Consider the following 24,707-nt stretch of genomic DNA (forward strand, 5'->3'; position numbering starts at 1 on the left):
TAGAAAAAGGGGGTACAAGGGGAACCTTTCTACTCTTCTGATTTAGGCTCTCCTAACTATCCCCTCTACACCCCCCACTAGATAGCACACAGTGTGGCGTGTGAAGAAAAGAAGACACGAAGCATGGCCAACTCCTCTGGCACTGTTATGACAAGCACACGGGAAGAAACACGACTAGATTCCTTTCTCACACAGAGGACAAAGCGGACACGAGGACCTTCACACTGTCTCCCCTTCAACAGCGCTAACAATCTGAGCACTGTAAATCAAGGATGAAATTCCTGTGCCAGGAAGTGACGGAGAGGCATTTTTTTTCTGTAAAGAGCCCCATGCTGCCTGCCTGGGAATCAGCATTTGGGGGCAAGAGGTGGGCCGGCAGAGAGTACTGTGGCAGCACGCCTTCACCTAATAAACACAACTTTATTATGTACAGTGGCCTTTCTTCAAAAGTTATTTATTTCACAAAACCACTCTGCTAAATGGTTTTCAATCTAATTGAATCACATCTGCATATGGTAAATGCAGTGAGCTGAGACTCTCATTCTATTCCTTGGCTGAAGGATTCACTGACTTCCCAGTGTGTACACTGTACCCAAGAATGTAAGAGAGCAGAGAGCACTGCCTTAAACCACACAGACGCTGCTTCAACCCTTCGCAGAAGACAAGGTCTATAAAACACTCTGAAGAACACAAAGCACGAGGCACAAGGGGCTTCCTGCGTCTTGGGGCCCACAATCATGGGTGCTGCCTGATCACACAGGTCTTCAGAATGCACCCGCCCACAACCACGCCTCCTCTTCCCTCCCTGAGGAGATGGGAAGCAGCCCCTCCATGCGCCTCACCTTAACTCTCCCTGATTAAGCCCCTCCATCCACCTCACCCTAACTCTCCTGGCTCTTGGCCACAGCCTACAGTAGCCAGGGGAATTAAAAGAAAAACAAATAAAATCAAACTTTTTAACAATAAACAAAAAATGTTACTAAATCATGCAAAATAAAAAGATGGGGCAGAGGAAGTTGTTTCTGAAGAGAAAAGGTACTGGCCGGGCAGTGGTGGTGCACGCCTTTAATCCCAGCAATTGGGAGGCAGAGGCAGGTGGATTTCTGAGTTCCAGGCCAGCCTGGTCTACAGAGTGAGTTCCAGGACAGCCAGGACTACACAGAAAAACCCTGTCTCAAACACCCGCCCCCCAAAAAAAAGGAGAAAAAGTACCCAAAGCATTAGATCCCTGTGAAGAACTGAAGAAATGAAGAAGAGACAGGCCAGTAATTTCCAGAAGGAGAAGCACTGTTTTGATCCCCCAGGTGCTCACTCCTGTGGGGCATAATCCTGCATCCCTGGCTACTCAGGAGGAACGCAGAGGCAGCTCATGAGATAGAGAGAAGCCCCTGGCATGCGCCTGGCGCAGATGACCCTGCACCGCAGTCACCGTCTCTCCTCCCTGCCTCTTAGGCCATGTCCCAAAGAAATTTAGCTTTCTCAAGAACTACATCCAGAACATAATCCCCTGCTCCTGGGGGCTCAGCATCGAATCTAAAAAAGCTCCCTTCTGCCCACCCTCCTGTGTCTCCACTGTCTCCACTAGACCAGCCTGTTGGTGTCACCAAACTGCCTAAAGAAAAACACAACAGAAAGCTGGGAAGAACACAAGTTTAAAGGAGAATTCTGCCACACGCTGAGCCTCCCAAATCTGGTTCAGCCACATTCCTGCCCACAGCCTGCACCTCCCTACAGTTTCAAAACGCAGCTGCACAGATCTCTTCAAATTCAGATTTCTAGCACCTCTAATTACAGGCCTCTTGAGCCAGGCTCCTTTAATTAATGAACCTGACTGCTCTCTCTTTAAAGGGAATCTGCATATGAGATGCACTTGGTGAGCTGACCCTATCAGTGCTGTGTGATCGTGTGATCGCTGCCTCATGGCGGCCTCACTTGCACCCAACAGAAGCAAAGGTACAAAGGTGTCTGCCTGTCTATCTCCACCCCACTGCCCAGTCCAGCCCACCCTCATCTGACATGGGCCAAGTGTGTGGTTAAGACCATAAAACAGTTCTTGGAGCCTGACAAGAGAGAGGGCTTTGCTGGGTGTGACTAGCAGAGCTCAAGGAGAGTCTGGTTCTGCCTGTTCACCTGCTCTGCCCTCTTCCCTCTGCCAGGGTGAGTGTGGAATGCAGGCTGGAGAGGGACCACTAGTCAGGGCTGGACTCTGACATCTCTGGAAAGAAGTAAACACAGCAGGTCTGGGACCACGTTATCACAGGACTGAACCTTAATATAGACCAGGCAGGGAAAGGCTCACGAAGCAACGCCACTGTTCACTAGCTGTGGCGGAGAAAGCACACACCGCAAGAGCAGCACACACCGCAAGAGCAGCGCCAGTGTGAGCCCTCAACAGCTCACCCACCCTCCATGCCAATCCTTTTCTGTGCGATTCGGTGCCTATAGCCTCTCTACTGAAAGTGGTTATGAAGCAGCTTGTAATCAGGAAAACCGCACTGTCTTTGGACTTCACAAAGTCTGAAAACAGTTATAAATAACAACCCAGATGCCAGAAAGGACAAGGTCTGGTCTGGGCCAAATTAAAACAATTCTAGGTCGGGGAGATGGCTCAGTGGTTAAGAGCATGAGCTGCTCCTCCAGAGGTCTTAGGCTTCAATTCCCAGCCACCACATGGTGGTTCACAAGCATCCAGAGCATGATCTAGTGTCCTTTTCTGTCATGTAGGCATACATATGTGCAAATAGGGCACTCATATACATAAATAAACAAATCTTAAAAAAAAACTAACCAATTCCAGGTAACGTTTCAGGCAGAATAGAAAGGTGGTTAAAAGAAAAAGAATTCCAGCAGGTTTGGCAAAAAGGAAAATGGGTTGTGCTCTACCCACCCAACAGCCATTTCTCAAGGATACTACAGCAGCCAATAATCAGACATTTCCATGATTTACCAAATAAACACATCTCCTCTACAAGGAAACAGAAGTTCTTAGTTAGAATACATAAGTTTCTCACCCAAGATTACAGTAAAAAAAAAAAAAACAGGTTAGGAACTACGAAAGAACTGCCAGGATTTAAATGAAGCTGAAAGCACAAAGTCTTGGCTGGCCATTTGGTTCTTCCTAGAGTATGTCACAATGCAGGTGTCCAACATTTCAGTGAGTTTCTGTCACTATGGACACAGTCGTGGAAGGGAGAAATAGGTGGCATCAGTGTGGCTAATAATAGCCAGACAAAAAACACCTATGCAAGGCATGTGCACTGACCACTGAGTCTTCCTGAACAACACCTGCCTTGCTTCCTGGCACAAGCCACTTGCCAGTGTCAGGCCCAGTGCCCAGGGCAAACATGGGCCACCATTTCTGCACTCCACTACATCCGGTCTCCAAATCTTACTCCCAGAGTGCCAGCAGCCAGAGCTGGCCAAAGGATTTTTAAATTTAGTTTGGTTTTCCAATCAAAACATTCTCTAAGTTCACTGTTATTCTAAGTGGAAGCATTTGATTTTCTATCAAACAAACAGGTAAAAACATAAGACTGGAGGATGCAAAAACTAAAGATGAAGGTTGGGATGCACAGAAGTAAGGGGCTGGGAGTAGCTGAGATCAGGAATGTCCAGGCATTCTTGGCATGGGAAGACACACGAGGCAGCCAGGCACTCTCTTTCCAGGGTCCCTCAAGGGGAAATCACCCATCGATCCTAGGACACACACGCTCTAGGACCAATCCCTTACCTCAGATCTGCCTCTGCCTCAAATTCCTGCTTGTGCTTTAATGTTTAAATTATTAAATGCATTAATGTATTTACATTATTCAAGTCTTCTGTGCATTTTTTCTAAGATAATTTATGTATAAGAGTTTGGATGTCCGTGACTGTTAATGTCTGCAACCCTTCCTGTTCATTATTGATTCTGGAAGAAAAAAAAAGCCAGAGTTTTAATGCCTTATTTTTAATGTATTAAGAGTCTGAATAAGTGCATTCTCTTTTTTCTTTTGTAATTTCATAATTTAAGTAGTGCATTTATTAAACTGACACAGTATGAATTGTGGTGAAGCCTGGCATGGCTCCATGCTGCCTAGCAGCTCACTCCTTTCTCTGCTCCAGTGCGACCAGGCATCAGCCAGAGCTGGCTCAGTGAGCTCTTCCGCCTCCACAGCAGGGGAGGAGCAAGCATTTGCCTAGCGCATACGTCTAAAGACTTTCTTCCTCCTTCAGATTCTTGCCCAAATCATCCCTCCTTACTACTCAGCTTCTAGGGTGTATTAAGGGGACCAGTCCTCTCCTCATCGGAAGTCCTCATCGGGATGCACTGCGGGCTGCATCCAAACAGAGCTTGCAATCAGCACACAATTTTCAAGAACAATAAATATGCTTGAAGCTTAACATAACAAAATCAAGCAAACAAAACAACTACTTTTTGAAAGAAATCTCAAACACCCTAACATACAACATCTCCAACTTGGAAAATAAAAAACTTGTTCTATTGAAATCCAGTTCCCCCCAGCAAAGAAATCACTTCCAACTACATAGCCAGTAGATCGACAGTGACACCCAATGGCCCATTAGTTTAATCCCAGCTGAGCAACTCCCAGGGGCTGCCCCCGCCTTCCCTCTCCCCACCTCCCCCGGGGAACAGGATTTAGACACAGAGTTCCCTTGTGACCACAGGGTCGAGCTTGAAGGAAAAATCAGTTACCAGCTACTTATCATGAAGCTGAATCGCTAATGAGTAAATGCCCTGCCCTGCCCAACCTAGACCAGATGCACTGTATACACTTCCACTGTACAGTGTGACACACACTGACAGTCTCCTTCTGGTTGGGGGTGTTGAGCACACGTGCACACCTACAGAGACACACAGGTGCACAAAAGCTGGACTGAGCAACCCCGCCCCCATCAGCTGGAACTAGAGACCGGGAACCAGAAGCATGCTGCTGCTTTGAAACCCTGACTCTGCCATGCCTCACACAGAATGCACATATGCATGCACATGCACACATACACTGAATGCACATGCATGCACATGCATACATACACTGAATGCACATGCATGCACATGCATACAATATACATGATTATCCACCCCACATATAGACTATTGTATATAGTGCCTCTCTTTCCTTTTTCTGTTTTCCCACTTCCCTTTTTTTTTCTTTTTCTCTTCTTTCCTTTTCTTTTTTGGCTACTCATTACCATTCTTTAACTGTTACAATTTATATCAGCATATAATGTTAAATAATTACAGGGAGCGGAGCTCACTCTAGTGAGGATATAAACGCGCTGTGGGAATCTACAGATTTAAACAAATAACACTCACGGCAGGGGGTGAGCGGATGAATTAGCATTAATATCCTGCCTGGGAGATCCCAGTGCACTGGTACTGCTTAAATACAGATCTTTTCTGTAACAGTCAATATGACAGCTCCCGGCAATACGGCCCCTTTCCCTTTCCCAGTCAATATAGCAGCAAGTGAAAATAGAAACGTCCCTATAGCAATCAATATAGCAGCCAGCTAAAATAAACCCTTCCCTTTTAAGGGCTATATAATAGTCAGCTAAATGGAAGAATTGGCACCCTGCTTGGATGGCTCAGCAGCAACGGCAGGGAACCAACAGGCCACGGACACTGAAGGGGCCTTAGGCTCCTCAAGCCCTGCCTAGGAAGGGAATCAAGTGGGAGCTCCTGAAGGAGACTGGACAAGGTGCCTCCAGGACATACACGGAATCATCCAGGTCATGAGCAGCTACAGATCCATCCCACACCCAATCAAAACGGCCAGAAATTTTAGGATAGTTTAGGATAATCCTTGTCCAAACTGTCATCCTCAGAGAGGAATGCCAATGTGTGCATTTGAAGGTAGTACCCGCTCCCACTTTAGCCTGAGAAGTTTAGAGTACTAGATTAGCAGATTTACAGCTTTCTGATTGCCAGCACCACAACCAGTGAGACCCCCAGCCAAGAGAATGAAAATACAGCCTTCCGTGTGACTGGCACCCAGTGTATGTACAGAGTTCCTTTTAAGAGCACGTAGCCATTGGTTTATTAAAGACTGTGATGAAACCATACATATCTGGCACCCCACACACACATCAGGGAGCAGTAGTCTCCTTCCTTCCATGCACACAGGGGAAAAGCTTTATTACAACGGAATTTAGGAGATGACTCTTCTAAAGGCTAAAACCGGTCCAAGATCTTCTAAAAAGAAGAGGGAGGACCGGAGGTATCTGGATGAGAGGCTCCTCCTATACTTGTGAGGTTACTACTAGGATTAGTCCTGATGGACTCAAAGGTTTGACAAATGATACCTGAGCAGGTTTCCACACAACACACCCTGAAGTTAATGCCGGGACTGTTATGCTCCACAGCAGCTGAGCAGCAGGGACCCACCCCATCTTCATTAAAATCCAGCAATCTGTCTGCCATTCTTTGAGTAAGTCCGCAGAGAGTCTCTGTTTCCCTGGCCAGGTGTTTAACACCCAGAGATGCTCATGTCATCAATCAGGTGACTCAATCAAGTGCCACAGTGTCAGCTATCAGGAAAAAAGATTTTCCAAGTCCTGACTGAAATCCCTAGTAAGTATAATGGTAGATCCCACCACCCCACCCACAGATACCTGCTCTTCACATCACAGTTCACAGTTCCAGTTACAGAGCACCTTCAGGGTTGGAGGTTAATGATCCAGGGCTTCTAAGAACAATACACATTTTGCTACGGTCTTACAGTGAATAAATTCCTTAGAAATCACAGGCCTCGGTCCCTACTGGTCCTACAGTCCTTAAAAGTCATAGTCCCTTAGAAGCCATTTCAGTAAGTTCTAGTGCAACTGGTCCTTCTGTGATTGTGGTAGCCATTTGGTGGAAGAAATAGACTTAAGAGGCCCAGAATGCCTTTTGTCTTACAAAATATGCAGTTATGACAATGAGTTACTGCTATGACTTAGCATGGCACCTGGCTTCCAGCACTGAACCCAGTGAGTACTTTATAACCATGACATGCAAAGACACTTCCATTTCTCCACCAGACAATAAAAATGTGAGGGCTGGAGCTAGAGAGATGGCTCAGTGGTTAACAAACAGCATTGATCTTCTTGCAGAGGACCCAGGTTTGGTTCCCAGCACCAACATGGAAGCTCACAGCCACCCCTAACTCCTGTTCCAGGTAGCTGACCTCCAAGTATCCTAGGCACATCTGTGATGTACATACACACATGCAGCAAAACACTCGTACACATGAAACAAATGTAAACAAATATTTTAACTGGAGAGTACATACTTTCAATCAAGTAGCACTAAAGCGTGAAAGAATGTACCATGATGTCAGCAAAAAGCCCATCACCTACAGACGCCACCATAGTCATCAAAGGTGAGAAGGAGGCAGGGAGGGACAGAGAAAGAGAGAGTAGTTAAAGAGAAAATAATTCTGAAAGGGAAGAGGGGTAGAGAAAGGTAAAAGACAAGACAAGAGGTAAGAGGAGCTCGCACAGAAAGACAAAGCCCTCTCGGTGGCATCCGCAGCTCGCAGCTTTCAGAGCATTTGTGAGACAACAGCTGCAATGAGACAAACAGAACGGGGAGTCTTCTGGCTTCCAGCTTGAGTCAACAGGGCTGTTTCTGGACAAACTGAAAGCAAGCTGCTCTGCCCGCACACTCAGCGATGCAGCACAGCTTCAGGACAGGATGTGGGGAAGGAAGAGCAAGGAGGTAGGAGCGAGCGCTGGCTTTACTGGTCCCAGTGTCATTGCAAATAAATACTGTCAAGATTTAAACCATAATAATGGAAAGGCTATAAAGGTCTTGGTTATAATGCTTCCTCTGATGTTCCCGTTCATAAATGCCCTCTTTATGCTGCCCACGTGGCAATGCTCCATTGAACATCAGTATATGGGCACCCCAGTGGGAACGCTGCACCCTAGGTTCCCAGCAGGAAGCAAAGCAGCAACTGTGCAATCCATCTCCAGCCTGTGTAAGTGAGCACATACACTTACTTCCATCCTAAAAGCGTGGACTCAGTACCACTCAAGAGCTAAGAAACACAGTACATGGCCACCCCATAGCAAGCTTAGCAAGGTATACCTGGGAAAAACAGACACAAATATATTCCATGTGGACACATATCCGTGTAACATAGACTCCTTCACTACCTGGACAACTGAAATCCTTACACTTGTGCCGGGTAGCCTAATGTAAAATGCAGTTTCCTCTGCTTTGCGCTTTGTGTAGACTATAGATCGGCAGCAATTAAAAGGAAGCTAAGTGGGTGTTCACAGAGACATCTTTACTTGGACTCAGCAGACAGAAAGGTAAAGAAAACCAAAGGTTTCAAGAAACCATTTCCTAGCCCGTATAAGCTCAGTGAGTAGAGCATACACAAGACCCTGAGTTCGCTCTCCAGATACCATCAGAAGCCACAATGAAGGCAGAAGGCTGGCGTACAGCTGAGTGGTGGAGCTTTTTCTCTAGCGTGTGTAAGTCCTGAGGTTTAACCCCCAGTACCTCTAAAAGAAAAAGATTAAGACTATAAGCAAGCAGGTTGGGCATAGTAGTGCATGCCTTTAATCCCAGCACTTCAGAGACAAAGGCAAGTGGATCTCTGTGAGTTCTAGGACAGCCTAATCTCCGTAATGAGTTCTAGGGCTAGCAGGGATAGATAGTGAGACCTTGTCTCTTGCATGAATACCTCAGAGGCACATCAAGGAGATGGAAACCAAGACAGGGGGGGATACAAGTACTGACGCAGAGTAAAGTGAGGCTGAAACCTGTACCAGGAGAACCAGGAGAGGCCACCCGAGGCCACCCGAGCCAAAGCACAGAGCCAGGAAAGGACTGCGGCAGTAAACCCAGCTAGGTGGCCGACACAGGATGATGGCTCACTCACATTTGCTAGGTGGGCAGTCAGCACCAACCACAAACCCCCATCGGCTGCCTTCCCCGTTGATCTGTAATTGGTGAGCCTGCGATAGAGCCAGCAATTATCGTTAGGTCCCCTGTATTTATTTCACAGACAAAGGCAAGCAGAAGAGACCAGTTAGTAATGAGTAAGTAATGACCACGGAATACACTGTATTTTATAGAGCTGCTTGGGCAGGAGAAGCTATTCAGAAAATAAAAAGTGAAAGAATAAAATAAGCCAGAGAAACTCAATTTTCTTCTCCCTTCCTCCCCAAGCCACACTTAGGGTAAAATGAGGTTTGTGCAGGTTAATCCTTATGAGGTAAGGAAAAATGATTAAATACATTTAAAAATCAATTGTACATTAAACCAAATCCAGGAACTGCAAAAACAAACACCGCAGAGCTTCTCTAGCCAGTTAGCTGCAGTTTGGTCAGCAGGGGATACCCCCGACCTGACAGAGTCCAATGAGGTAATGCGGGGGGGCATAGAAGAACTACTACTAATCTATCTAGAATTCACTGGCAATGAAGCAATTTCTAAATACTACAAAGGAAGAAGTCTCCTATAAATGAGCCTCTGAAGATGCAACTTCCAAGCTCTATAGAAATAACAATACCACAATCACTTGATAAACAGAAGTTATAAGATCAATTCAGTGTTAGATGATTTGCCACTGTTTCTAGTGCTCCTTCCGCTCATTAACAAAGACTAACGGTCATTTCTAGAACAGCAACACGAGCGGAGGAGAGGATGCCGTGCCTTGTCTTTGAAGGCACTCGGTGGGGACACTCAGGGGAAGCCTATGGGGAAGTGGAAGCCACAGAAGGGCACTGGCCACCGCCCGTCCACAGGGGCCAGTACAGAGTTCTTGGCTAGCCCTACCCACCCCTTCTCATGGCTGACTTGCTCCTCTGTCTGTGTGCACTAACACCACCAGTCCAGAGGACTTAAGCTCTGCGCCAGGGCACAGGGGCGTTTCTGGGAAGAGTTGCCTAGTTTATTCACTTCCAAAAAAGCCCACTGCACAGCCATCAGTCTTAGACTCCGACGTCTAAACAAGTGGCAAACCCAAGGTCTTTCCCTCTGTTTAGAATTGTAGAGAAACCTCTGAAGCGTGCCAGGGTTGCAAGGGAAACAGGTAATCCACCACTCAGCAGTGTGTTCTCACCAGGGCTTGACAGGACTCATGGGGACGTTTCCAAACCTCACAGCGCTGTTAGAGTGGGTTATCGATGGCTAGCAGTTGGCAGCAAGGAGAGCTGACAGAAAGACTATGCTCCCTTAAAGGCATCTCCATTCTCTTATCTCTAAAGCAGGTGCCGGCTGCTGCCTGTAACTGACAGGGGGAACGAGGGGATGCTGATGAGAATAAAGATAAAGGATTTCCCTGAGGGGCAGAGGAAAGGGAAACAGAGGAACCTGGACACTGAGTTTCCTTCACTTATGTGGATTCTGGTGACTCCCAGAGGACCCGAACAGCACAGCTTTAAGAGCTGGAGTCAGAGAGGCAAATTGTTCACCCTGCCAGCAGGAGATGAAATAACAGGCGGCTGCTGCCCCCTAGAAGCTGCCTAAGAGGTAGCAGCCTGCACAGAGACACCAGATGAAAAGATTCTATTATCTCCCTCGATCTCATAACCTGTCATTAGTGAGGTACATGGGTGCAGACGCCTCCTCCGAGCCTGAGGAGGCGCACATCACCTGTGATAAATTAATAGGTGTCTTTTCAACAGCGAAGATGCACACAAAAGACTCCAACCAGGGAGGATACAGTAAAGCGATGGCTCCTCAGAGCAAGCGCAGGGTAGCAGGCAGCTCCCCCACAGCCACAGCCACAGCCACAGCCACAGCCACAGCCACAGCCACAGCCACAGCCACAGCCGTCTGAGCGGCCTCTCCTCACTGGACTGTGCCAGGGAAGGTGAGGGCAACATTCCCCCCTTGTCTGCGCTCCCATCCACCCGGGTTCCACAGGAAGGGTCTCACTGACTCTCAGCCCACTACAGACTAAGGCTGGAGACCTGACTGCCCTGCCTTCAGTCCCCTCTCTAACACAAGAAGGGGAATCCTCACAGAGTGTGACAGTTGGACCTTGACAAAAATAAACCAGCACTGAGGCCACACGAGTACACAGTAGCCCTCCTGGCCCATGAGATCAGAGCTAATAATTGCTCAGTTTGTTAAAAAAAAAAAAAAGTTTTCTTTTTTCAATTAAATAGAAGAGTCATTAAAAGTACAGCCTGCCTTGCATACCCACAGCATGTCATGCTAACTGAAAACCTACAAATGCACAGCCACTCGCTCATCTTTTGATGTGGAGCCAAGACCTTTCCTTTGAGTGTGGGCCTGCAGACGGCAGTTCTAGACATCTTTCTCTTGAAGAAACCCCACCCACAACACACCCTCCACCTTCCTAACGCACACCCAGAGCCTACAGACAGCACGAAGCTGCTGGTGGTGTGCACTCTCTGGGTCTGATGACTCCACCTCACTCAGCGTGTGTCTCCCACTGAGTCTGAGAGCAGTCTTCTCAGCTCCCCTCACTACACGTGGAACTTGGTTTTCCGTGGAAGATTCTCTTTACATTGATCTTCACAGAACACATCACTCTTGCAGAATCCTCTCTTCACATCTGCCTTACCTGTTTATATCATATTTAAAACCACAGCACTGCTCAAAAACAAGTATACTTGGCAGGGGTTTACGAACAGCTGACTGATACTCAGTATGTGTCAGAAACAATGTGGGAGCGACTGTCCAGGCCGCCCCATGGGAATCCTGGCCTCGTCAGTTACAGCAGCGGCTCACAACCTTCCTAACGCTGCCACCCTTTAATACATGTTGTAGTGACCCCTACCCATAAAATTATTTTCATTGTTACCTCATAACTAATTTTGCTACTGTTATGAAATATAATGTAGATATCTGTGTTTTCTGATAGTCTTAGGCAACCCCTGTGAAAGGGTCATTCGACCCCCCAAAGGGGTCATAGCTCACAGGTTGAGAACCACCGAGGTACAGGATGTCAAAAGAAGCTCTTGACACTTGTAAAGGAAAGCATGTTAAGGTGTGCCCTACTTTACTTCACAAGAGATCTGAAACAGCTCTCTGAAGTCCACACAGGGAAAAGGCAGGGAAAAGGCAACTGGAGTTTGACCTCCACGGGTATGCAAGCAAAAGCAAAATAAATAAATAAATAAATGTAAAACAGTAATTTTTTTATATACATGCAAAAGCCAGGCATGATGGGAAACTGAGGCAAGATGATCACAAGTTCAGGGCCAGTCTGGACTACATATGAGACCCTACCTCAAAAAAAAGTACATAAGCCACGAAGCTGGGACAAAAGGCAAATCCAGGGGAAGAGAAGCACTGCTGTGTGAACGTTTACTCCTCCTCTCCATGACCCATCTCCAGTGATGTGAGGGAGAAAATGAAACCATTGATACACTCAACTTGCAAGCTGGATTCTGTTGGCAACCAGCTCACGGCTACCACAAAACTAGAAAAAGAGGCCCTAAGCCAGAGATCCTCTCACTGTATGCCTGCCTGAGTCAGGGCTGACATCAAGGAGCAAGAGGCCTCCTGGAAGATCCCTTGGTAAAAGGGACGATCAGCAACCCGAGCTTACCCTGAGACTCTGCGAGCAGGAGCTGCAGTCCTGGTGGCTTCTAAGAAGTCACAAAGGTGGCCGAGCAAGGGTCTTCTTGACAGGGCAATTCACCTCACACACACTCCGCTGGGGGCCATGTGTTAGCGCCTCTCTGCCTCCCACTGTCAGAGGTGCCCCAGATAGATTTACCTCAGAATCACTCAGTGTCAGCCCGTCTCGAGACTGCTCGGACAAACTCGTAATGGCAGAGAGAAGATTTGTAGAGCAACAAGCGTAAATCTTGGTTATAACTACAGACCATAAAAGAAAGGAGAGCAGGGAGGGAAAGGAAGGCGGCAGACATGTCCTTCTCCTAAGCACCACTTTATCTTCTTGCAGCTCTGCACCACGTACCCAGGATTAACTAGGGGACATATTTTTCAAGCCCAATCAGTCTGTGTAGTTTGACAATGGGCTCAAACATTTTAAATGGAAATTACTGTGGAAATTCGGGACACAGGCTACCCTGAGAACAGCATGTGCAGTGATCTTTAGAGGGTCACAGGGGCCCCATGCATGCCACAGGAGTGCCCACCCTGTAGGCCACACTAAAAGATGCTTGCACATGAACAATTCTTCCAGCAAGATAATGATCAATTTTAAACAAAGGAAAGCATTTTGGAATGTTCCCTCTGTCCCAGTAAGAGGTGTGGATTCCACCTACATCAGCACTGCTGGAGCAGCTGGGAAACTCAGCCCACACCTCCAGGTACAAGGGGGCCACAAGGCTTCCTTCCTAAAGAATGACATCGTGGGGACTAGATTAAAGACAGGCCTTCCCCAAGCAGTGTGCTCAGAAAAAAAGACATACAACTACTCCAGCCTTGGGTCCTCCATCTCAGAAGCACCTTTCAGTGATCCACAGGGCAGGGCCTCTGCTTCCAGGAGCCATGCAAACACAAAGGAAGCCATGCAAAGCCAGGAAGCTGAAGCATAAACAAAGGCAAGCACTGCCTCAATGCAGGTCTTCTAATTATTACCCCTAAGAGTTTCGATTCATCTAATAATTATTTGTAAAAGAATACCTCCAAACTGAAAAAAACAAGCTCCTCATCTACCTGAAAGAGGAAGCAACTGAAGGGCTCCGCCTAGTCTTTTCCATAAGCCTCTCAGACTATAATAGGAAGGATGGGGTAGGAAGAGGCAGTAATTTCAAAATCAGTAAGTGGCCCAGAGATTAGAGCCACCCAGAAATGGAATGAGGCTTTTGCCCAGTTCATCCATTTCAGCATTTTGAGCTAACAAGTTTTCCTTCACAGCTCTGTCAGGAAGAGAGGGAAACTCAGGCAGGCACCAAACCAGGAGCTGGTTTCCGGGAACATCTTCCTCACTGAAGGTTTTAGATTACCCAGGTGGGGAGTGGGAAAGGAGGAAAGGCAGCGTGCCTCCCTAACCTGGCTCCAGGCACAGGTGACAGACAGCCTCACCATCAACAGGCACAGGGAGCCCGCTCTCAACCTCTCTATATTTGGTTTTGTTCCCAAATAAAACCAGTTACAGTTCAGTCAGTCAGAAGGCTGAGGCAGAAGGGTCGTGAGAATAAGGCCAGCATGGGCAATATACAAAAATAAATTAATGCATTTGTACACTGTCTGCTCGATGTCATCCTGTTCACAAACATCCTGACAGAGGTCCTAAGCATGAAAATGGCAGGAGTGACCAGCCAGGAACACTTAAAACTACTCTCACAATCTTCCTGGGGAAAAAAGTCAACTTCCTAAAATTCTCAGGTTTATGATTTCATTACTCGTGTATGTAAAGCACTTTTGTGAATGTCTCAAAAACAAGTTTATTGAGCCAGGTGTGGTACATAATTCTAGCACTTGGAAACTGAGGCAGGATAACTGCCATGAGTTCCAGGCCCAACGTGAGCTACATAATGAGGTGCAGACCAGCCGAGACTATTGAGTGCAGTCTCCCATGTCCACATTTCCCCAAAGAATACTTTGATTTTATAATATATCTGCATTTGTTATGCTATTACATACATGCATGTACATACTTGCATACATGAATATGCACAAAGAAATGTATTGAGCATGTGAGTGTCATCCTTCAGAAATGTTCTAATGGGGAAAAAATGAAAACCACCTATCCACAAGGATCCTGCCAACTAGTACAGCAAAGTATTTAACCACAAAAGCTGCAAAAGACACAACCCGGGGAAGACTGTCAGGACCTTCATCTGGAGATGGAAGAGAGGCAACCAGCCACAACCATTCAGACATTCACAGAACTGGCTGGCTTCCTAGATTCCCCAAGGTATTAATAACCCTTTGATAACCAGCCTCTAGTGAACTGGTTTTAAAAACAAAGAGAAGAGCTGGAAAGAGGACCTGGTGGTTAAGAGCACTTTCTGAGGCTGGAGAGATGGATCAGCAGTCAAGAGCACTGACTGTTCTTCCAGAGGTCCTGAGTTCAATTCCCAGCAACCACATGGTGGCTCACAACTATCTGTAAATGGGATCTGACGCCCTCTTCTGGAGAGAAGAGAATGACAGTATACTCACATACATAAAATAAATAAATAATTCTTTTTTTTTTAAAAAAGAAGGGGGGACCCCTTTCTGTTCTTGCAGAGGACCCAGATTCAGTTCCCAGCACCCACAAGGCAGATCACAACTGTCTATAACTCCAGTTCCAGGGGATCTAGTGCCCTCTTCTGGCTTCCTCAGGCACCTGGCACATACATGGTACACATATATACATACAAGGAAGGTAAAACATCCACACACCTTTAAGGATGGGGAGAAGAGCTGAGCAGAGCTGTGTGGCACATGCCCAATAGGCAGAGGCAGGCAGATCTACTAGTGTACATAGTGAGTTCCAGGCCAGTCTCTCTCTCTCTCTGTGTGTGTGTGTGTGTGTGTGTGTGTGTGTGTGTGTGTGTGTGTGTGGTGAAACTCTATCTCAAACCAAACAAAACAAAGCAAGAGAAGAATCTCAGGCATCCAGGGTGTGAGCTTTCCTAAAAGGACCAAAATTCAAAAATGCTGTGGAACCCCACGGGATGACAAGACTCCGCCTTGATCTTAAGAAGCAAGAGCCAGAGGCTACAAGGAGTACTTTTAGACTGAGACTACCAGCTCCACAATGGTAGGGCATCTTTTCCTATAAGAGCTCAGTAAATTGAGAAGGCTCAATAGGTAAAAGTACTTGATACTAGTCCTGACAACCTGAGTTCAATTCTCCACAACCTACATGAAAAAAGAAACAAGAAAACTAATTCCCCAAAATTGTCTTCTGACCGCTACACAATCTAGAAAAGTTGACAAGGCAGAAGTCCTCTTTGGATTATTTTGGAGGAAGGAGGCAGGGAGTAAAGACTGAAACTAAAACCAGCAGGGTGACCAGCACTCAGGAAGCAGGAGGAGGCCACAGAAGGACAGGCAAGCTAAGCCAGAGTCGGACACTGCATCAAAACAAGCAAGCGAATAATAAAGAAACAGGGAAAAGACTTATACCTACAACCAGGGGCAGCAAAGACAGCAGGAGACTCGCCCATCAGAGAGAATTTGGTGCCCAAGAGCAAGAAGCTGAAATTCTAGTTGAAGCAAACACACGGGGGCTGTGTAAAGCAGATGAGCAGTGGTGTGGCTGACTATTGAGAAACAGAGCGGAGACGAATGAGCAGATGTGCAAACTGAACTTATTTACCTCCTACTTCAAATAACCAGAAACCAGGAGATTGGAAGGAAGTCTAAGACCCAAGCTCTGTCGGCACCCAAGCAGGACTAGAACCAAGCTGTCCTGTGCAGCCATTCTTTCTGTGTTAGAAATCAGGGCTTCACATTTGCTAAATGAGCACTCCGCCACTGAGCGGCCCAGGCACAGACTCTCCCCAGAGTTCTAAGGTGACCTTGAACGCATCATCTACAGCTTCTTTAGGGCTGGGATCACAAGTGTGCACCATATGCCCAACTGCCCTCATTCTTAAAAAATGTTTGCTGTCTCAAAATGAAAAAAACAAAAAACAAAAAACAAAAACACTGCAATGAGTTAAAAATAACTTTACTCTCATGTTCTTCAAGACCTACCTAGCTCCAGACAATTCAGAAACGATCCCTAAGTTCCCGCCCAACAACCATCCTCCTCTGACTGAGGGACCCTCTCAGACTCACAGCCAGGCAATTCTGCACCAAATTATACACAACTTCGTGGAGCTTCCTAAAATTACATACAATGTTCCCTTTTTGCTAATTGTTTCATGTATACAAATGCCTTTTCTTCCCCAAATAAAATACACAAATTACTTAAAAAACAAGGCTTCTTTGATTTTGTAACTGTCTGTTTTCCAGTGCTGCGGTTAAGCATCCAGGAGACAGCCAGCACTGGGCCTGAACACCTTCCCTCCCTACTGAAGGAGCCAAGCACTGAGTGCTCCCAAACCACACCCCCGTGCCTGAGCTGAGGGCCTGAGAGCTGAGGGCCTGAGCTGCTGCCCACTGCCTCTCCAGCACCCTAGGATGGTCGGTCATCTAGGCAGTCACCAGTCCATAGCTGCCAAGAGCTCTCTTGGTGCTCAACCTGTGCCCCTGGCCTGCCCCACAAGCTAGCTCTCTATGGGCTCCTTTGCCGACACCCTCCTGCCACCACTCCCGAGAGAAAGGAGTTGTTCACACAAGACCATACAACTCGGCTGGTGCCCTCATTTAATCAGGCTGCTGCAAATGGCTGGCCAAAAGCAATAAGGGCATGACTGAGAGACTGTGGGAGTTTAATATAAAAAAATTAATAAAAAAGGAGGGGGGAAGGAGAAAGGGTCTACCTTTTAATAGGGCCCTAATTACCCAACTCACAGGATCAGCCCAAATGAGATGGGAGTTTATTTCGGGTTTTTTTTTAATTATTGTTTTTTTTATATATATATAAATTGCTGCTATGTGTTTTCTTTCCTCTGAGCAATTATGCAGTAAGTACGTAAAGAGGAGAAAAAATATTAATTAAATATAAGGTAATTGTAGAGTTGGCCTGGAGAGAATGAGTCTGAACTCTGGACGATCACAGGCTACCAGGGTTTGAAGACTGCTCAGGGGCTCCCAGAAAAGAAAGAAATAACATAACCAGCCAACAGGCAGAGATGCACAGTGCAGCGGAAGGAGCCACATTCAGAATCCTACACAGCACAGGCCTGCAGGGCTCCCCACACCCAGGAGTTAGCCAGCATAAGAGACTCTAGGCTTCCAAAGAGCTTTTCCAGTCGTGCTCCCAAAAGACAGCCTGGCCTCACTTTGAGGATGGAAAGCCAAATCAGGAAGTTTCAAAAGAGCTCGTAGCAGTAAGGGATAGAAAGGGGCTGCTGTGTTCAGTTTGGACTTCAGTGTAAGTCACAACTTCTCTCTGAAAGGCTTGGAGGCAGACCACAGAGAAAGCACACAAGCCTGGCAGAACAAAGCGCCCTATGGAGAGCCGGCAAAGCAAGAGAGTGAAGAGAGGTACCACACACATGCTGGGATGAGCCCATCACAGGTGACAGAAGTGACACAAGTAACACTGCCACTCCCCTGGAAAAGTCTGGGAGGCACGTGTGTCCTCTGGGCCCATCTACAGCCAGATCCATCTCACTCTCTGCCTAGAAAGCCTTAGAACATGCTAGAACCTGGCCCTGTTCATCCCAGCCAGGGCTTCCCACCATCCCTCCAGCTTGGCCAGGGAAGAGTGAAGAAAGCAGGAGACAGCCGAGCTGCAGAAACAAAGGCTGGGCAGCGCGCCCCATGCTCACCAGCCACCACCACTCCAAGAGAGGAAACGCTTGGCAACATTAAACCCAATGCTGGCGCGCCCCTAAAACCGATCTGGTTTGCACAGAACCTGTCTTACTACCCAGCCCACAGGAGTTACATCAAGTCCTAAAATGCCAAACAATGAAAACAGGGCAGGCAGGCAGGGACTCTGGCTCAGACCACCAAAACAAAACCACTCTGCAGAGAGTTACTTAGCTGAAAATGGTGGTGTTTGTCTTCTAACTCCAGCACTTATGAAGCTGTGCCAGAACTGTTGTGAGCATGAATCCAGCTTAGGCCACATAGTGAGTTCAAGGATAGACTGAGCTATAGAAGGTGGCCCTCCTTATTTAAAAATAGCAAAGGCCCTTCAGCCCTCAGTGGGCTTCTTTCCTATCAAGAGTCTACAATACCATGGGTGCCGCCTACCACAGTCAGAACCACAGACCAGGCAACCCCAGAACCCTCCTCTCATCTGTCCTTAAAGGGAACCCACCTTGGTGCTTCACTGAGAAGCAAAAACTAGCTATTTCAGGTTTCCCACAATCGGAAGCTGACAAGCAGCAACCCTGCTGTCACCTAGGTCTACCATCAGTAGCCAACAGAGTGCCATGTGACTGCCAGGGTGGGTGCTCTCAGTTCCAGGAAAGACCCAAGAGGTCTTGTCACTCCCTTGTGATAAACAGAAGTCACAAGCCAGAGGTCAGGGGCCAGGCATCACCAGGTACTGCCTACTAGCATGCCACTGATACGAAGCCATAGGCTCGTCAGGTTTCTTTCATACTTACCAGTGGCTCTCGAGGCACCACATTTTCACTTCCTGGAGAAGAGCTTGGCTACAAAGAAAAACAGAAACAAAAATAAGATCACAGTGCCACCTCATGGACATCAGAAATACAAGCAGTGCGCCCAGGTCGGTTCTGCTCTCCCTAGAGCAGGAGCTGCGAATCTGAGTCTGCAGACTGTTTCTGGGTTCACTGTCATAGCCCCTCATGAACAGGGTTTGTTTTTTCTCAGGAGGACCAAGGATCAGATGCAATCAGGAGGGATGGGGGCCATGACAAAAAAGACCAGAAAAAGGCCTAAGAATGATCTATACGGCTTTCTACCACCATCACAGATGGACTGAAAACTACAGAGCAGAGCAAAAGTGTAGAACCAAAGGCAGCCACAGGGGGGCACCAACAACCCACATAAGGGTGTTTTCTCTCCCTGCAGCCAAGTGCCACTTTCTTTGGATTGTTTCACTTCTGTGCCAGGGTCTCCACGTAGCACAAGCTGGCCTCCAACTCACTGTATAACTAAGTGTAACCTTAACCCCTGACCCTCTTGTCTCAGCTTCCCCAGTGCTGGGACCAAACGAATGTACCACAACCACTGCTGCCACCGGGCTGCTGCCCCGGTGAGGCTGCCCATCACTGAGAACCTACTCTGAGGCTAAGTCTTTCACAGAAATAACCAGGTGTCAGGCTGTGAAACAAACAGACCAGCCTATGAGCAAGCAAACAGCACTGAGACCTGCTGGCCAGGCTCCCATCTGTTTCCTTCTGGGCCACAGCCTTTCTCTCACACCTTCAACCCTATACTGCACTAGCCAAAATTCAGAGCAAGAATGGGGGGCTACAGCAAGACACAAATCTCCAGAAGGATAAGACAAGCAGCCTGCCTGAGTTTTGGTTAGTTTACCGTTACTGACATTGTCAGTTGCCAATTTTCTACAGATAACGTCCGGACAAGGGCAGCTAATGTGTGTCCAGGAGCAGGCCTCCATTCTGCCTCCAGGCTCGTTCAGACGGCCTGTCCCAGCCTCCTATGAAAAGGGCAGAAGCTGGGAGAGGAAAGCGTCTAGAGAAGGTTCCTAAAGACAGCCTTACCTCGCAACTGCCTGCCACCACACAAAAGGCACCTGACACAGTGCAAGACCTCTCTTTACCCAGAGTCCTCTCCTAAGAGCTCCATCATCACCCGAAGAGCAGAAGGCCAGGCAGCTTGACACTCTAACTGGAGGTCAGGCCTCATACCCGAGTGTGCCACCCTCCCAGGCCTCCTTCCTGCCTCCCCTTAGACTTTTAAGTCTTAGCACAGACTCCCCTGACTGCCATGGATGCCTGGTCGCCAGTAACTGCTGGGAGGTCTTCAAGAGCTCCCTCCCTTACTCCCCAAAGGTACCCCTCATCTCCTCCTGCCTATCATCTCTCCTACGTAGCCATGGAGTCAACCCTCTACCTCTCTTTATCTCTGCTGCCATCACTTTGGTCCAAGCTTCCAGAATCACTTGCCTGGACCACTGCAAATGCTTTCTAATCAGCTTACCTGGATTCATGCTGGCTCTCTTCCAATTCACTTTCCACAACACAAAAACCAAATCATTTATAAAGGACAATCATCTCCCTTACTTACTCCTCCACCCATAAGCATCATCAATAACTCCTTATTGTTATCAGAAGACAAGAAAAAAGTCCTCAGCGCAGTCCTGGAAGCCTCACATCTATTCTAACCACATGTCAAGACTCTCGTATTGCCAAACTCCCGAGCTCATCCACAACAGACACACTTTTTGGTTTCTGCTTTCCTTGTTGAGGGGCTTTGCACAAGCTGTCCCTTCCACAGACACTTCAACATCACTCAGGGCCAGCTAAGGCATACACTCAGACACAAAGAAATACACATTTTAAACTTCTTTTTGAGACAGGGTTTGTCTGTGTAGACAGGAGCCTGACTGCTCTGGAACTAGCTCAGTAAACCATGCTGGCCTCGAACTCAGAGATCCACCTGCCTTTGCACAATAAAGGCATGTGCTACAATGCCTGGCTTAAACTTTTTTTTTTTTTTTAATAAAGAAGCTGAATGTGCAGGCAAAGTTTGTAATTCCAGCACTCCAGAGGCTAAAGCACGAGCTTATGAATCATAGGCCACCCCTATAGCACATGAGACCCTGTCTCAAAAAGAAAAAGAAGGGACAAGGAGGAGAAAGAAAGAAAAAAGGAGTCAAGAAAACAGGCAGGGAAGAAAAGGGACAGGGAAGGGGAGGGGAGAGGAGAAGGGAAGAGAGGGAGGGCAGAGACCAGGGTGAGGTTCACTGGCGAAGCATAGCCCCCTACCCAGGTCAATCCTCGGCAAACAGACACTTGTTCTAGCTCACTAACTCCCAGTGTCTCCTGAGGCCCGCCCTCGGTGTGGCCGGCAGGCACTAACTAGCACTAACATTCGCTCTTTCTTCACTTAATTCTCACACTAGCTGTACAGAGTTATTGCTGATGACGAAACGGAAGCAAAGGTCACATGACTCACCCGCACAGCCTCGGCAAGCAGTACACATAGGCATTTGCACATTTAACTAAAGGAAATAATCAAATTGTGTTTCAATCATATTTTATTAAGCAACAGTCTTAATTTAATGCTACCCCATAAGCAATCATGTAGCCTATCTGACCAGACAAAACAAACATCAGTAACACGGTTCAGCAGATGAGGGCACTTGCCACCAAGCCAGAAGACCTGAGTGCAAGAACCAGAACCCATGAGATGGAAAGAACCAACTCCCACAAGTTGTCCTCTAGCCTCCACAAGGACACACGTGTGCTCAAGCATATGCACAACATACATACATACATACATACATACATGTTTAAATGAACACAAACAGCTTTGGTATTTAAGAAGTCTCACTCTTCTTTTTCTAGACAGGGTTTCTCTGTGTAGCCCTGGCTGTCCTGGAACTCACTCTGTAGGCCAGGCTGGCCAAGAACTCAGAAATCCGCCTGCCTCTGCCTCCAAGTGCTGGGAATAAAGATGTGTGCCAGCACTGCCCAGGAGAAATCTCATTCTTAACTCAAAGTTTTCTTCTTGAGATACAACTCATCACCATGAATCATTAAAAAGAAATTTCCCTTAAATCAGTTCAGCTAAGGCTGGGATGTGGCTCAAGAGCTGAGAGCCATTGTGGCATCCACAAGGCCCTAAATTAATACCCAGCACTGCAAAAAAAATGACAGCTAGGTGACTCGTCGCAGGCAATGTGGGCAGAGGGACACACTGTAAACAGTACCAATTAAGTGTTCTGAAACATTTACCCTTCAGCACTCTTCCTTTGGCAAGAGGTGCCAAGGATTCGATCTAGAGCCTTGCCCAATGGGGAGAAAACATGGATTTTTTTCTTTTTTGGACACAAGGGTCTCACTATGTAGCCTAGGCAGACCCTGAACTCCTGATGATCCTCCTGCCTCTGCCAACTACTGGGATTATAGGTGTATGTCACCGTGCCTGTCTTAAATGTCTTTGCCTAAACAATTAAAACAAAGGAACTGCCAGGGGTACAAAAGCCCAAAGGAAGCAAGCAACAGCCAGGGATGTGCCCTGGAAGCAACAATGTAGTCCTTAATTTAATGTTGTGGCCCAGTACTCCCGAGGGACACTGACACATTTAATGTCTTTCTGACTACACAGCTGCACAGGCATTTAGGAACAAGCAGACCAATACAACAGCACAGCCAGTGCAGACCTATGCCGACCCAAATGCCCCTGGACCTGTGGGGCATCTGGCTGCTCTCACTTCTTCCCAGGGAAGCACAGCCTCCCATCTCACTTTCAGCTCCAGACACTGCTCTCAAGATGAACAAAGAGCTGAGCGGCTGACCACCCCGGCCCACGCTGGATGAACCCAGCCAGTCGGCCGGGCTGACTACTCCAGCCTTTACAAAATGCCCAACATGTCTTTGAATACTGGTCGCTAGGTCTATCTCTTCAAGTGACATCTGGCCTAGAAAAGATCTCTACAAACTAAATTCCAGCTCAACTCTGGAACTCTTCAAAAGATCATTAACAGCTTTAAACAAAAGAGAGAAAGAAGGCCTGGAAACCACCAACTGAGGTCTACAGTAGAGATACAAGCAGGAGGCCTGGGGCTGGAGCAATAGCTCAGCAGTTAAGAACATTGGCTATTCTTCTATAGGACCACAGTTCAATTCCCAGCAACTACATGACAGCTTACAACTGTAGCTCCAATTCCAGGGATCTGGCCCCTTCTCAGACATACATGCAGACATCAATGCACATAAAAAAAAACTTCTGACACCCACATTTAGGCCCTTCAGAGGGCAGGACGAGGTGCTGCAACAGGAAGAAAGCAAAGGCTTAGCGTACTTTAAAAGAATACGAAGTTGGGGTCAGTGATGCAGCTTAGTAAAGACACCTGCCATCAAGCCTGATGTGCTTATTGATCATCCAGGGGAAAGTGCTTATTGATAACCCAGGGAAAAGTGCTTATTGATAAGCCTGGACACCTAAGCCCCACAGTTCCACATAACAGAGGGAAAGAACAAACTCCAGCAGGTTGTGTGTAGTGGCCCACACTTTTAGTCCCAACACTCAGAAGGCAGAGGTAGGTGGGACTCTGATTTCAAAGCCAGCCTGGTCTACAAAATGAGTTCCAAGACAGCCAGGATTACACAGAGAAACCTTGTCTGGAGAAAAAAAAAAAATCAACGACAACAACAACAACAAAAATTAATTAAATTAAATTTTAAAAAAATGCTGAGTGTAGTATACACTTTTAATCCCAGACCTCATGAGGCAAGGATAGGCAGATTTTATGAGTTTGAGGCTAGCCTAATCTACACAGCCAGTTCTAGACTACACAGGGCTACATAATAAGGCCTTGCCTCAAAATTAATTCATTAACTAACAAATTAATTAAAAGTTAGTGGGCAGCCGGGCAGTGGTGGTGCACACCTTTAATCCCAGCACTTGGGAGGCAGAGGTAGGCAGATTTCTGAGTTCGAGGCCAGCCTGGTCTACAGAGTGAGTTCCAGGACAGCCAGGGCTACACAGAGAAACCCTGTCTCAAAAAACCAAAAAAAAAAAAAAAAAAAAAAAAAAAAAAAAAAAAAAAGTGAGTGGGTGTGGTAATCTAGCATCTGGAAGGTAAGGGCAGAATTCAGGAGTTAAAGGCCAGCCTCAACTACATAGTGAATCTGAGGCCAGTATGGGCTACATAAGCAAGAATGAGGGGGCTGGGGAGACAGCTTGGTCAATAACATACTTGCTGCTCAAGCCTGAGGCCCTAAGTTTCATTCCCAGAGCCCAAGTAAAAAGCCTGGCTGTAGTAGATGGGCTAACAACCCCGTGCTGGGGAGGTGGAGGCAGGAGAACTCCATCCTGTCTGCCAGGACTCATTGGCCACACAGCCTAGCCTAATCTAGTGGGAGATGCAGTCTCCAAAAAAACAAGGTGAATGTCCTCCTGAGGAATGACACCCACGGCGGATCTCTGGCCTCTACATGCACACATCTATATGCCGTAAGTACACACGCACACATATTATTTTCAGTAAAAACTAAAATCCAAAGAGCGCGGTGGAAGAGAGGCAGGAGCTGCAGTGTGGCAGAGCCAGGACTGCCCTCACCTGCTGGGAAGGAGCTGCAGTGTGGCAGAGCCAGGCCTG

At 47.2% G+C, this 24,707-nt stretch overlaps 1 protein-coding gene across 1 annotated transcript in view; it reads right to left on the reverse strand.

The window, feature by feature from the left end:
* Pex14 (peroxisomal biogenesis factor 14) overlaps positions 1-24,707 on the reverse strand; it is a 143,516-nt gene that overhangs the window by 96,983 nt on the left and 21,826 nt on the right. Inside the window, exon 2 of the mRNA XM_031379478.1 lies at positions 19,054-19,101. Coding sequence (XP_031235338.1) covers positions 19,054-19,101 — 48 coding nt within the window. The remainder of the gene's footprint in view (positions 1-19,053; positions 19,102-24,707) is intronic.

Source organism: Mastomys coucha, unplaced genomic scaffold, assembly GCF_008632895.1.
Source record: "Mastomys coucha isolate ucsf_1 unplaced genomic scaffold, UCSF_Mcou_1 pScaffold18, whole genome shotgun sequence".
Taxonomy (NCBI): domain Eukaryota; kingdom Metazoa; phylum Chordata; class Mammalia; order Rodentia; family Muridae; genus Mastomys; species Mastomys coucha.